Here is a 13,876-nt window from a genome sequence, read left to right on the forward strand (position 1 = left end):
CACCCTCTAGCCAGCCCTCCCAGTTAGCTCTTCAAAGAGTCGTCCCCAGGAAGGCAGACACCTGAGACCTTACCTAGAGACCACCCCCCATGTGGACATGAGATGCTTGGAAGGGACAACTCTGGACGCCCTGCTTTCACTGGGTGACTTCCCAGGGGTCCAGTGGTTGGCCAGAGCCCCCACCACACATATATGGAACGAACCACCCAGAAGAAAATCTGGATCCCTGAAGCTGGCTTGCACCCTGAGGTCTGTCTGGTGGGAACACTGCCCAACACCCCCTGACCCCCTCTGCTGACATTTTTCTGACATTGGAAGCACATGTTTACTTTTAAAAGCACTGAACAGAATCATACATATTGAGGATCCCTGAAAAAACACATGAACTTCTCCTCTACAGGGTCAATTCCATGTTTTGGTGTCAAAACTGACAAAGGCAAAAATTCAGGTCTCTTTCCCAGGGAAACGGACCTGAGCATCAGCGCATGTGCTTAGCAGAATCAAGGGACCAAACAACTGAATTGGCCCCTGGAAACCCTTAGCTGGCAAGTTCCAGCCACACCTGGAGAAAGCATCCCGCCCCCCCTCCCCAGGACACTACATTTTCATGCATTCCACAAACACTGGGCTCCTGGGCACACGGAGGCCCCTATTACTGATCAAGCTCCAAACACGCTGGTAGGGCAAGAGGTAACCATGCAATGGCATGAAGGTCAAGTCTCGGCCCCATCCTGATGGGAACGGTTCTCCCCCCACTGAGGTCACCTGGCCCAGGGGGCAGAGTAGGAACTATGTGCACAGTGGGTACCAGGGGAGCAGACCCCACGGCCTACCCCCACCCTGATGCCTCCATGTGCAAACCTATACACATCTGTGGGCTGACATCCCAAATCCTTGCAGCAGGGATGGAGCAGGAGCCTGCACCTCGGATGGAAGCCTGAAAGCTGCCAGCACCCCTCCACACCCCTCCCCACTTGCCCACTCACAGAGAGAGGCCACGGAGTCCCTACTTGTCATGCTTGGGTCCTAGCCCTCACCCTCCTGTCACAGGAGACGTGAGCTTCAAGCCCTATTGCTGAGCCTGCTTCTTCCCTGAGGGTAGTAGCTCTGGGGGTGGCCCCTGGGTCAGGGGCTACGAGGTCACCCCAGGACGGGCCGCCCCCCTCCCCGGTCACCTGCCACCGCCATCTGTACCTGGAGCTGGAGTCACTGCCGCTCTGCACTGCTGGGTCGTCCGTGACATTAGGGAGCCCCGTCCAATTGGCCAGCTGGTCACCACTCTGCCAACCAAAGTGAGGGCCTCTGGCGAGAAAACGAGGCAGTCGGTACCCAAGGCCCACACGCTGCCTTCCACCCATGTACCGCCGAACCTCTCTGTCATCGTCATCAGGCATGAGACCCTCACGCCGACCTCACCCTCATCCGGCGGGGGGCCATCATGAACCACAGCCCCCACCACATTCTCCCCTTGCTTACATCCATCCCCTTCTTCCGCTCTGCCCAGCAGAGCTACGAACCCGGGGACACTGAGGCTTAGCAAGGTCAAGGCCGTAGAGCTCTGCTACCACCTACGTGGCTGCCACCCCCCCCGCTAGAGACTTATCCTGGTGGGGGTGGGGTGGGGGGCTGCCAGCACCCTGCCCTCCCAGGGGCCAGGCACCCACAGAGCCCTTCATGAAATCGGCCGCCAGGGCACAAGGATACACATGTGTACGTCCTGGTTGAAGATGAGGAACTCAACACACAGGGTTATCCTTGCTCCCGCCCTGTCCCTGGATGCAAGGACAGCAAAGGAATAGAGAAGGATGTGAGCATGGAGAGGAGGCGATAGACGGGCCAGGGACAGCGCCGTGGGGGATGAAAAACACGTGGGCAATTCACTCCCCTAGACCCGAGAGAGTGGGACCCAGTTGGGTTTACAGGGAGCCAATCTATGCCCTGAGCACCACCCAAGAAGGCTCTGGAATCAGGGGGCCAGGGCCACTGAGGGTAGGAATGCAAAGTGGGGCTGAATGTGGGAGGACAGTTTTAGGTTTGTAGGAGGAGCAGCTGGACAACCCCACACACACTCGCCCATGCAGGCCCCCTCAAGCCCATGCCGTGTGGGCCCTCAGCCGGCCCACCCCACATGTGGCGCGAGGCTGCGCTCCAGGGAGCTGATCCCTAGAAGCTCTGTAGTTTCTGTCATACCCGGAGACCTAATGTGAAACCCACCCACCCCACACCCTACCCCCCCCCTCCAGGTGGCAAAGGTGGGATGGGGAGGAAACCAGACCAGGTCAAAAGAAAACAAAGGTTGGGGAGTTAGGAAGAGGGTTGTGTCGCCCCATTGTCCTAGCACAGGGTTTCTCCACCAGGCGCTGCTAACATTTGGGACTGGGTCAGTCTGGGTTGTGGGGTTGAACTGTGCATTGTGCGGTGCAGAGCTGCACCCCCCTGCTCCACCGGTCTCTACCCTCTACATGCCAGGAGCACCTCATCTCCCATCCTCCTGTTGGGATGATCAAAAACGTCTCCAGATAATAGTTGCCAAGTGTTGCCAAGTGTCCCTCCTGGGAGGCCAAACCCCTAGCTGAGAACCACTGTCCTGAGACAATGCCCACCTCACAGAGCTCCCATGAACCTTCCGGAGACTGGCTTGCCCTGAAATATGAATGGACAATGAAAGACCACCAATTGGCATGTTTAATCTTCAAAGTCAAAACAAAGAGAGAGAGAAAAAACAGCAAAAAAATAAAAATAAAAAGGAAAAGTCAATGTGAAAGAGACAAATAAAAGGAGAAACAAATTTTTAATAAAACCCTTGATAATCAATAGCCCCTAAACTGAGGGATGGGATAGCGATGGTTGTCAGAGTGGCTGTCTGGTCAACCTAGACAGGCCGCTAATGAGCAGCATGACCTTAGGCAAACCTTCGTGGCTCTCAGTTCCCATCTTTCAAGCGAGAAAAGCTGTCTCAGATGTCTCCAGAGTCCTTGACCAAAGCATCACGGAGTTGAGCTGTGTCCTCGGGGCCCACCCAGCACCCTCTGTGGGCGTCCAGGTAGCCCCACTGTTCAAGTGCTGTCCCTGAATTCAGGGTGGAAATGCCGTGCAGACCAGATGCAGTCTGAGGACCCCCACCCCATCCCTGGGGCCCGAGACAAGTGTGCATCACCCGTCACAGCCCAGGACACCGAGGCATAGTCTGAGAAGTGGCCTAGCAGCCAGTGGGAGCTTGGAGGAGACCTGACACCCATTTCAGTCACTGTGCCACCCACGACCTGGTGGATCCCGTGCCAGATTGTGCAGTGGGGGGCACACCCGAGGGCCTTCAGTCCTGGGGGCCTGGCTCAGCCTCCCTCAGCCTCCTGCCCCACAGACGAGCCCACACAGGAAGCCCAGGGCCTGTGACCACCCCGTTCTCACCCACTCACCCCCCAAATGACACAGGCAGTGGGAATGTCCATGCCTGACCTGCTCCAGGCTAAACTTGGGTTGACTCCACGTGGCAAAAAAAATAATAAAAGTAAGTCATTCAGAAAACATCAGTACTTAACTTTTGTGGGCAGACTGAATTATTTATTGTCTCCATTTCCAAGAAGGGAACTGGGCTTTCTCTCCTCTTCCTTCAGCGCCCCATGGGCTGCAGGGGCTGAGATCTTCCCGGTTCCCTGAGAACCAGGAGGGGAAGGCATGGCCTCAGGGCCAGGATGGGGGCTGCTGGCAGAAGATGCCCCACCTGGGAAGCCTGCTGTGGTGGTTTGGGGCTCCCCCCCAACAGCCCCTCTGAGCAGACAGCAGGGCCTCAAAAAGGCCCCAGCTAGGGGGCAGCCCCGGGGGCAGGACCCAGGGCTCCAGGAGCCTCCAGGGAGAAGTGAGCAGGCTGACCCAGGCTGGGGTGGCTCAGGGACCCCCAGCTGATCTGATCCACGCAAACCGAGGGTGGGGCAGGTGGGGGGGGGCGGCAGGCACTTCGAGGATGAGATGCCCTTTCCCGCCAGCTGGCAGATAAGGTTCAATGAACCTTTCCAAGAGGAAAAGGGAATGAACGAACTCCTCCCGTCACAGCAAGTTTGTGAAAGAAAAAGTAGAACCACTTTTCCATCATTTGTCAGCAAGTCACTTATGTTGGACCTCGCAGCTGATCGAGGATATTTTTCCTTTATTTTCACACACGTTTTATTTTATTATAGATGTAGGTATATCTCAAATATTTATTATATTTTTTAAGATTTTTTTAAAGATTTTATTTATTCATGAGAGACACAGAAAGAGACAGGGAGAGAGGCAGAGACACAAGCAGAGGGAGAAGCAGGCTCCATGCAGGGAGCCCGCCATGGGACTCGATCCAGGGTCTCCAGGATCACGCTCTGGGCTGAAGGTGGCGCTAAACCGCTGAGCCACCCAGGCTGCCCTTTTTTTTAAAGATTTTTATTTATTTATTCATGAGAGACATAGAGAGGCAGAGACACAGGCAGAGGGAGAAGCAGGCTCCCCGTGGGGAGCCCGATGTGGTACTTGACCCCAGGACCCAGGGATCACGCCCTGAGCCAAAGGCAAATGTTCAACCACTGAGCCACCTGGGTGTCCCTATTTATTATATTCTATATTTATCGAACAGCCCTGCCAGGCTGGGTGCAGGGATTCAACAATGAACCAACTGAAAAAAGTCCTGTCCCAGTGACACTTAATCTCTACCAGAGACAGACGTGATGACAATGCACTAACAGGGGACACAATGTGTAGTGGGTCAGAGGCTGACAAGCGCTATGGGAAAAATAAAGGGCAGCGAGGAGGATAAGGGGTTTGGGGTGGGTGTTGAGGGGTGCTCATCCACACAGCATGGTCAGGGAGCCTCTCCAAGAAGGGGCCGTCACGGAGCAGGATAGAAAGTGGGGGATGAGGCAGCAGGTGGCTCCCGAGGAAGAATGTTCCAGGAGAGCAGCAGCACCCATGGCGGCCCTGAGGGGGTATTATGGCTTCTTCTGGGGCTGGCAAGAGGCTCTGAGCAGTTTAGGGCCGAGTGAGCTAGTGCAGGTAGCAGGACAGGGCATCAGTTCGGAGAAGCAGCACCACCTCTCTGTACTCCCATAAAGCCACCTAAGAGGGAGGAGGGACCCACATCATCTTCTGAGGAGTCCAGAACTCAGCCAGGCAGCCTGGAGTCTGTGAGCGCCAGGCCCTCTCCCACCCGCCCCCCCAGCTCTGATCTACAGAAGGTGCTGGTCAGACAAGGCCTCTCCAAGGAGGTGCTAGGACCTTCCCACCCAGGTCAAAGTGGAAGTGCCTACCAGCTGGGAAGCTGTTTCAGTGGGACTAATGGGCATAACTACCAGGCTGCACGTGCTCCTTCACCCAGCCTGGCCCCACTCTTGACTCACCAGTGACTCACGGGACAGATGGTAACATTCTCCCCAGAAGAACCTTCTGGGAGAAAGGGAAGTGGAATCATCCACAGGGTTCACCTGCGGGGACTTTTATTTGGGGCAACAGAAAGGCTGCAGCAGGTGGGGGCTTCCCAAGGGCAGAGAGGAGTGGGGCGTACCATCCTCTCCAGAGGTGCTACCCTACAGGTGGCAGAGGGTTGGCCTCCTTGAGAACCCCAGGCCAAGAACCCATGGCCCCAGGGAGCAGAGGCTCCTGGATTCTGAGACCGTCCATGGCTCTGCAAAGGCCCCTGCCTAAGGAGCAGCTGGGCCAGAGTATTGATAGTGCTAGGGCCAAAGTGGGGGGTGACAGGGTGCACACGGGGACAGCCAGCTATGGGAGGGGTCAGAGGCAGACACCAGACAAGCTCCAGGCACAATTCAAAGACCAGCTTGCCACCACCACCACCCTGTCCCCACGTCTATGAGCCACAGAGGAGTCTGGGGCCTCCAGGCCCAAATTCAAATGTCAGGTGCTGGGCGGGCGCTCCACAACTCCCCTTCCAAGAGGGGCTGCTGCAGGAGGAGCACGGGGTGACAGAGGGGTTGGGGTATACACACAGCCCTCCAGCTGTCCTCTGGCACTAAGGCCCCCCACTAAGGACCACAGTGAACAGGGTGGAGACCCTCTGCCTCCTCGGACATGGGGGACATGCGGGGTGGTCCCCTCACACACACACTCATGCACACATTCCTGCCAACTGCTCTGTTTTAAGAGCTCCCACTAATCCTATCTTCTCCATCTCATGACACCACCCAGATTCTCTGAGGTTAGCAGCCCACATTCTCTCCCAAACCTGGGGAACCCCGTCCGGCTGAACTTCCCCCCATCATTTCATTCCCGCACCAGCCTTTGCTCCTGCTGGATGCTGGGACTCTTAGGGGTTGAACTGTGTGCTACACTAAAGTCCTCACCCGTGAAGGTGACCTTATTTGGAAATAGGTCATTGCAGATGTGATGAGTTCAATTAGGATGAGGACATGCCCAGGGTTGGGGGGCGGGGGTGCCTAACCCAGTATGACTGGTGTCCATACAGAAAGGGGAAGTTTGGACACAGACATGCACACAGGGAGAGCGCCTTGTGAAGATGAAGGGAGATATCTATAAGCCAAGGAATGCCAAAGGTGACAGGCAAGCCAGCAGAAATGACGGGGCAGGCATGGGACAGATTCTCCCTCAAGGGCCTCGGGAGGAACCAACCCAGCCGACACCTTCGTCTTAGACGTCCGGCCTCCAGCCCCGCATGACAGTAACTTCCTGTTGAAGCCCCCCAGTCTGTGGTACATTGTTACAGCCGCCCTACCCGACCACACCCTTGGTGTAATGGATCCTGCCTCTCTAATCCTCTAGAGCAGAATCATACTCTTCCTTCTAGACTCCATTCAGGGGCACCTGGGTGGCTCAGAGGTTGAGCATCTGCCTTCGGCTCAGGTCATGATCTCGGGGTCCCAGGATCAAGTCCCACATCGGGGAGCCTCCTTCTCCCTCTGCCTATGTCTTTGCCTCTCTGTGTGTGTCTCTCGTGAATAAATAAAACCTTAAAAATAATAATAATAAAAGACTCGATTCAAATCCTCAGCCTTGGGCAGTGGTCCCCAGGCTTGGCTCTGTGGGACACTGGGGTAACCCTTTGTGACTCTGCAGAGGAAGGAGGGGGCATGGCAGAGGGTGGGGTTGAGGAAGGGGGAGCCAGGTGGGAAAGACTAAAGCCCCCATTCTGTGTCAAAAGACTAGCCTCCTTTATCCATTTAAGTAAGACACAGGCTTCCACATGGTCTGAGGCCCTAGGAGTCTCTCTGCCTGGAAACCCAGCCCACGTGGCCCTTAACATGTTAGCAGAGTTTACAAGCTTCGTCCTTTCTCTCCTAAGAGCTCCTTGTGAAGACACTTGTTGGGACACCTGGGTGGCTCAGCAGTTGAGCATCTGCCTTCGGCTTAGGGCATGATCCCACAGTCCCAGGATCGAGTCCCACATCGGGCTCCCTGCATGGAGCCTGCTTCTCCCTCTGCCTATGTCTCTGCCTCTCTCTCTTTCTGTGTCTCTCATGAATGAATAAAATCTTTAAAAAAAGAAAAGAAGAAACTTGTTTCATACATCTTGGCAACCAAGGACTAGAGTAGTCCTATCCAACAGAAATACGCCAGGAGCCACGTATGTGATCTAGAAGATTCTGGTAGCTACATTATAAAAAGATAAAAATAAAAAATATAAAACACATGATAAAACGCCCATAGAACTAACTACACACAGACGAATGTGTGTAAAACTAGTGAAATCTGAATAAGGTTGATGGATCTTATCAATGTTGATTTCCTGGTTGTGATACTGTACTATAATTTTGCAAGATGTTACCATCTGGGGAACCAGGAGTAGGGCATACAGATTCTCTCTGTATTATTTCATGCAACTGTATGTGAATCTACAATTCTCAAAATAAAAAGGTCTCTAAAAAAAAGTGAAATTAATTTTAATAATATATTTTTATCTAACCTAAAACATCCAAAATATCATTTCAACATATAATCAATTTAAAAATTAATAATATAAAAGATATGTTACATCTTTTTTCATATTACGTCTTTGAAATCTAGTGTGTATTTTATACTCACACACAGCACATCTTAGTTTAGACTAGTCACATTTTCAGTGTTCCATAGACACACATGGCTAGTGGCTATTACATTGGACACCAAAGACCTGATACATAAAGGGCATGCGAGTTATGCTTACTGGATGAAAAAACAAACGAATGAATAAATAAACGAATGAGACAATTAATCTAGCTTAACCAAGAGGAGGTGGAGACTGGACGTGCAGAATGGCACCTCCACCAGCTAGAGGGCTCTGGCTGGGAGGCCACAGAGGTGGGACCATCAGCTCTGCAAGCTCTGGTGATGGGAAAAGGCCGCAGAGTAATGAACTTGTGTCATGACAGCAACCCAGCCTAACATGGAAGAAAAACACTGGGGGAGTCTTGAGTCCTTTAAGACTTCTTCTGGGGGGGGGCCTAGGGTTTATTTCTGGGGAAACAGCATTGATGATCCCAGAACTACTGATCCTCAGCCTGATGGGGTGGGGTGGAGTGGAAAGCTGGTGTCCTAGGGGAGAGGAGGGAGGCTTGGGTTCCTTTGCTCAGACACTCAGCAGAAGCAGCGCAAACCGGATATGATCTCAGGCTGGAGTGAGCACAGACACATTTTGTTCTCCCAGTAACCTCAGCATCCTCGATGCAAGGTGTCCCACACGCATCTCCTGGCTTAGTGACCTCGTTCCCATCTCCCATCTCTGGAGGACCTGTGGGCCTCTCACAAACAGGACCCGCAAAGCCTGGCCCAAGCCTTTGCGCTGAGGGTCTGACCCACCTCATCAGAGCTGGAAGAGAGAACAGCCCTCCTGGCCATCCTCTCACCCTGCAGAACACTAACCCAAGACGAGAGAGGCCATCGCCTCACAGAGCACCAGGGCATAAAAAGAAATTCAAAAGCCTTCGGTGGCTTCCATTTCCTGCTCCTGCAACCTTAACACCCCAGCCTGTCCCCCAGAACCATGCCCTGAAATACATTCGCTCTCCAAAATCCACATCAGGTCCTGCCGGGTTACTCCTCATGGTAATGGCTACTCCTTTGAAACCTACAAGCTTTATCACCTGTGCCACACGACTGCAAGTTTATTGATTCGGTTGTGCACATGTTCCATGTTTGTCTCTTTATGTGTGTCCTAAGTTCCTTAAGAACATGTATCATATCTAATAATTCTTTAGTAACAGCTCACCCCACCCCCAGTATAAAGCTGAGTGCACATTTAATTGATGTTTGACAAGTATTAGGAAAAGTTTAGAGGTTCCTTTAAAAAAAAAAAAGATGATATTTATTTTATTTTTATTTTATTTTATTCTATTCTATTCTATTCTATTCTATTCTATTCTATTCTATTCTATTGAGTTGGTGAAGGAGCAGAGGGAGAGGGGCAAGTAGCCTGGTGGAGCCCCAAGTAGGGCTTGATCTCATGACCCTGAGATCATGACCTGAGCCGAAATCAAGAGTCAGAGGCTTAACTGACAGAGCCACCCACCTCCCAGGCACCCCACCCCTAGAGGTTCCCTTTGTACGCATCTATTCGTTCAATAATCAATGTCAGTCACTGCGCTAGGTCCTGGGAATTCAGAGGTGGATAAAACATCTCTTTTAAGGGTCTTACAAGCTGTGTGACCTTACACAAGTTACCCTCTCTGAGTGAGTATTACATGAGGATGATTGCATCTGTTTAACAGGACTCTTGTAAGGATTCAATGAAATCATCCGCATCTAAGATTATCTCCTTAGATCAGAGCCTGGCTCACCAACCCTTAAGAGATTGTTAATAATTAATATCATTACCTGATGAATCCTCCACCTGTGTGTGGTGGGAGGGGGCAGGAGTCCTTACACACAGGGCAAAGAGCTAAACTTGAGACACTCTGGCTGAGAGAGTGTTAGAGGAGAAGTGAGTGGGTAGGGATAAGTCACAGAAGAGATGCTAAGTCCTGTAAGAGGTACAATTTCCCTGGAGAGCACAAAGGTCAAAAAGAAAAGAACGGGACCAAGAGAAGTGTAGAGGAGACGAGTGTGAGGACCACACTGTGACCCTGGGGGTCATCTGAGGAAGGGACAGGCAACTGATACACACAACCAAGCATGGACTGGGCACACAGCAGGTCAGGGTCAGGATGCGAGTGGGCAAGCAAGGCTTCCAAAGCCCAACACTGAGGGCGGCCCCTTCTCCCAGGCTCACACAGGTACAGGAGAGCCCTGAGAGGGGGGCCTCCACAAGTTCTGTGCTCTGGGTGCCAGGCTTCCTGCCCTCAATCCCAGCCCTGCATCAGGTGCTCAAGACCAGCCTTGCTCTGCCCAGCGCATACCCTGGTACCCAGTCAGCTGAGCATCCCTTCCCCTCTCTGCAGGACCATCCACATCTACCAGGTCCCCCCAAGGCGCACTCCCCATCCAGAATCAGCTGCTAGATAGACCCTCCAGCCCCTTGGGTCCCATCTCCGGGGTTGTGCCTGTTTCTCAGGGCAAATAGGAGTAGGGCTGGTTCCATGAGGTGAGCCTTTTAATGCACACTTCGGATACAGCAAAGAGTCAGGCTGTGCTTTTCCTTGACCCAGTTTCATCCCCTCAGGTCTCAGGCCTTGCACCAGCCACATGCAGGCAGCCCGGATCTGCGTCCTCCAAGCGCAGGAGAGAGCAAGGCTGGAGGGAAGACAGCATACAGGAGAGTCTTCTCTTCAAAAGGCAGGACAAAAGAGATCCATCCAGCCTATGCTCCTTTTCGGTTGAAGAAATAATCTTTGACCATTAAAAAAAATGGAATTGGTAACTTAGTCTTCCCACAAGGAAAACATTAGGTGCAGCTATACAAGCCAATTCCACCAAACTTTCAAAGAACCGATTATCTCAGACCTGCATAAATCATCTCACAGAATAAAGACAGAATATTCCCAATGCCTCTTACAAGACTAGTTTTAAGACTAAACAGAGAGAGCATTATATAAGAAAAATACATGCCAATATCATCCACTAACATGAGATATAATATCTTGAATAAAAACACTGGCCATAAAATCTCACATCATAGAAAATAAATAATACACCATGAATAAGCTGGGTTTATCCCTAAAATTGTAAGTTTAACATCTATTAATGTAATTTATCACATCAAAACATTAAATGCAAAAAATGACCTATCACCCAAGACAGACAAAAAAAGCATCTATAAAATTAATAGTCAAACACAGTAAAACAAATAAATAAAACTTGTCAGCGAGCCCTACAATGGAGTCATCTTAATCTCTTAGAGGTTATCTACGAAAAAACCAAAACCAAAACCAAAAAACTAAAGCAGAAATACACAATGGGGACACCTATACCTTCATACTCTTTAAAATCAGGTTTGGGCAGCCCAGGTGGCTCAGCAGTTTAGCACCACCTTAGGCCCAGGGCCTGATCCTGGAGACCCGGGATCGAGTCCCACGTCAGGCTCCCTGCATGGAGCCTGCTTCTCCCTCTGCCTGTGTCTCTGCCTCTCTCTCTGTGTGTGTCTCTCATTAATAAATAAGATCTTTTAATAAATAAATAAATAAATAAATAAATAAATAAATAAATAAAATCAGGTTTAATCATAGCATATAGAAAAACCAACTCAAAATGGTCAAAGGCCTCAACATAAGAGCTAAAAGTATAAAACTTAGAAGAAAACACAGGGGCTAATCTTCGTGACAGTGGGCAATGGACATAGGCTGTGATTTCATAGATATAGCAACTAAAGCACAAGAAACCACAACAAAATATATATTATTTTCATATCTAATATGAATTAGAATCGATCAAAATTTAAAACCTTTTATGCTTCAAAGGATATCATCAAGAAACTAAAAAGACAACCCTTAGAATAAGAGAAATATTTTGAAAATCATATATCTGATAAGGGACTTCTATTTAGAAGCTATAAAGAACTCTCACAACTCAATCATAAGAAGACAAATCACCCAATTTAAAAATGGGCAAAGGATCTGAAAAGACATTTCTCCAAATGAAATATACAAATGGCCAAGAAGCACATGAAAGTATGTTCCAAAGGAAAAAAAAAAAAGGAAGTATGTTCCACATCATTGGTCATCAGGAAAATACAAAATCAAGCCCACAATGAAATATCACTTCAAAACTACTAAGATGGCTATGATCAAAAGAATAGATGATAATGAACATCTTTAAAAATATGGAAAAATTGGAACCCTCATGCATGCACTACTTAGAGGGAGTATAAAATGGTGCAACCACCTTGGAAAAGGGCCTGGCAATCCCTTAAATGGTAAAACATACATCCCAGCAATTCCACTTGCAGGTATATACCCAAGAAAAATGCAAATGCAAGCCCACGCAAAAATCTGTACACAAATGCTCATCACAGCATTATTCACAACTGCAAAAACAAGAACTCAGTTCCAACCACTGAAGAATGAACAAACAAAATACGGTATATTTATCAATGGAATATTATTCATCAACAAAAAGAAATGAAGTATTGGGGCACCTGGGTGTCTCAGTTGATCAAGCAGCCAACTCCTGATTTCATCTCAGGGCATGATCTCAGGGTCTTGAGATCAAGTTCATATCAGGCTCCACACTCAGCACAGAGTCTGCTTGAGAGTCTCTCTCCCTCTGCCTCTACCCCCAGCCCCACTCGCATTCACGTGCCTACACGTGCTCTCGCTCTCTCTCAATAAATAAATAAATATTTTTTAAAATGAAGTACTGACACATGCTATAATATGGATAAACCTTGAAAACATTATGCTTAATGACAGATGACAGTCATTGGACCACATATCATATGATTCCACTTGTATGAAATGTGCAGAATAAACATACAAAGACAGAAGATATGCTAGGGTATGCATGCTTCTCTACAAGTAGGAGAAATGGGAGTACCGAGGAATGATGGTTAAGGAGTACTGGGTTTCTTTTTGGGGTAATGAAAGTGTTCTAAAATTGTGGTGAAGGGTGCAAGATGGTGTGAACATACCAAAAGTCAGTTAATTGTACACTTAAAATGCGAAAATTATATTTTGATAAAGCTGTTTAAAAGGAAAGTTAAAAAAGAAAAAAAATCAGGAGTAAGGCCAGGATATTCACTATGAGATTTTTATCGAACACTGTGTCAAAGGTCCTCATCAGCTCAAAAAGACAAGAAAAATAATTAAGGTACAAGGTTGTGATAAAAGAAAAAAAATGTCTATGTAGAAATCCCAGGGGATGCCTGGGTGGCTCAGTGGGTTAAGTGTCTGCCTTCGGCTCGGGTCATGATCCCAGAGCCCCAGAATTGAGCCCCACACCAGGCTCCCTGTTGAGCAAAGAGCCTGCTTCTCCTTATTCCTTGCCTCTCCCTCCACTTGTGCTCTCTCTCTTGCTCACTGTCTCTCTCTAAAATAAATAAATATTTTTTTAAAAATCCCAGAAAAGGGATCCCTGGGTGGTGCAGCGGTTTGGCGCCTGCCTTTGGCCCAGGGCGCGATCCTGGAGACCCGGGATCGAATCCCACGTCAGGCTCCCGGTGCATGGAGCCTGCTTCTCCCTCTGCCTATGTCTCTGCCTCTCTCTCTCTCTCTCTCTCTCTCTCTCTCTCTCTGTGACTATCATAAATAAATAAAAATTTTTTTAAAAAATTTAAAAAAAAAAATCCCAGAAAACTCTACAGATAAATTATTGTCATTACATATACATTATCCAGATTGTTGGTCATAAAATCAATACAGAATTAAATTTGCTTCTATATACTAGCTACAAACACTATACAAATACCATATATACTCCATATATATTTTAGTCTATATATCTTTATATGTACTATATACCAATGCTTAGAAAATATAATTTTTAAAACTACATTTTGAGAATAGCAGTAAAAACTATGCAGCTAGAAATAAGC

The 13,876-nt window shown here is 49.2% G+C and overlaps 1 protein-coding gene across 2 annotated transcripts in view; it reads right to left on the minus strand.

Annotated features, from left to right (window-relative positions):
* Positions 1–13,876, minus strand: part of ST8SIA5 (ST8 alpha-N-acetyl-neuraminide alpha-2,8-sialyltransferase 5) — a 64,002-nt gene that overhangs the window by 44,140 nt on the left and 5,986 nt on the right. The window contains exon 2 of one of the 2 annotated variants that reach the window (XM_041756569.1): positions 1,195–1,302. The exons of the other annotated variant lie outside the window; for it this stretch is intronic. Coding sequence (XP_041612503.1) covers positions 1,195–1,302 — 108 coding nt within the window. The remainder of the gene's footprint in view (positions 1–1,194; positions 1,303–13,876) is intronic. 2 annotated transcript variants of the gene reach the window in all.

The sequence above is a fragment of the Vulpes lagopus genome, chromosome 1, assembly GCF_018345385.1.
Source record: "Vulpes lagopus strain Blue_001 chromosome 1, ASM1834538v1, whole genome shotgun sequence".
Lineage (NCBI taxonomy): Eukaryota > Metazoa > Chordata > Mammalia > Carnivora > Canidae > Vulpes > Vulpes lagopus.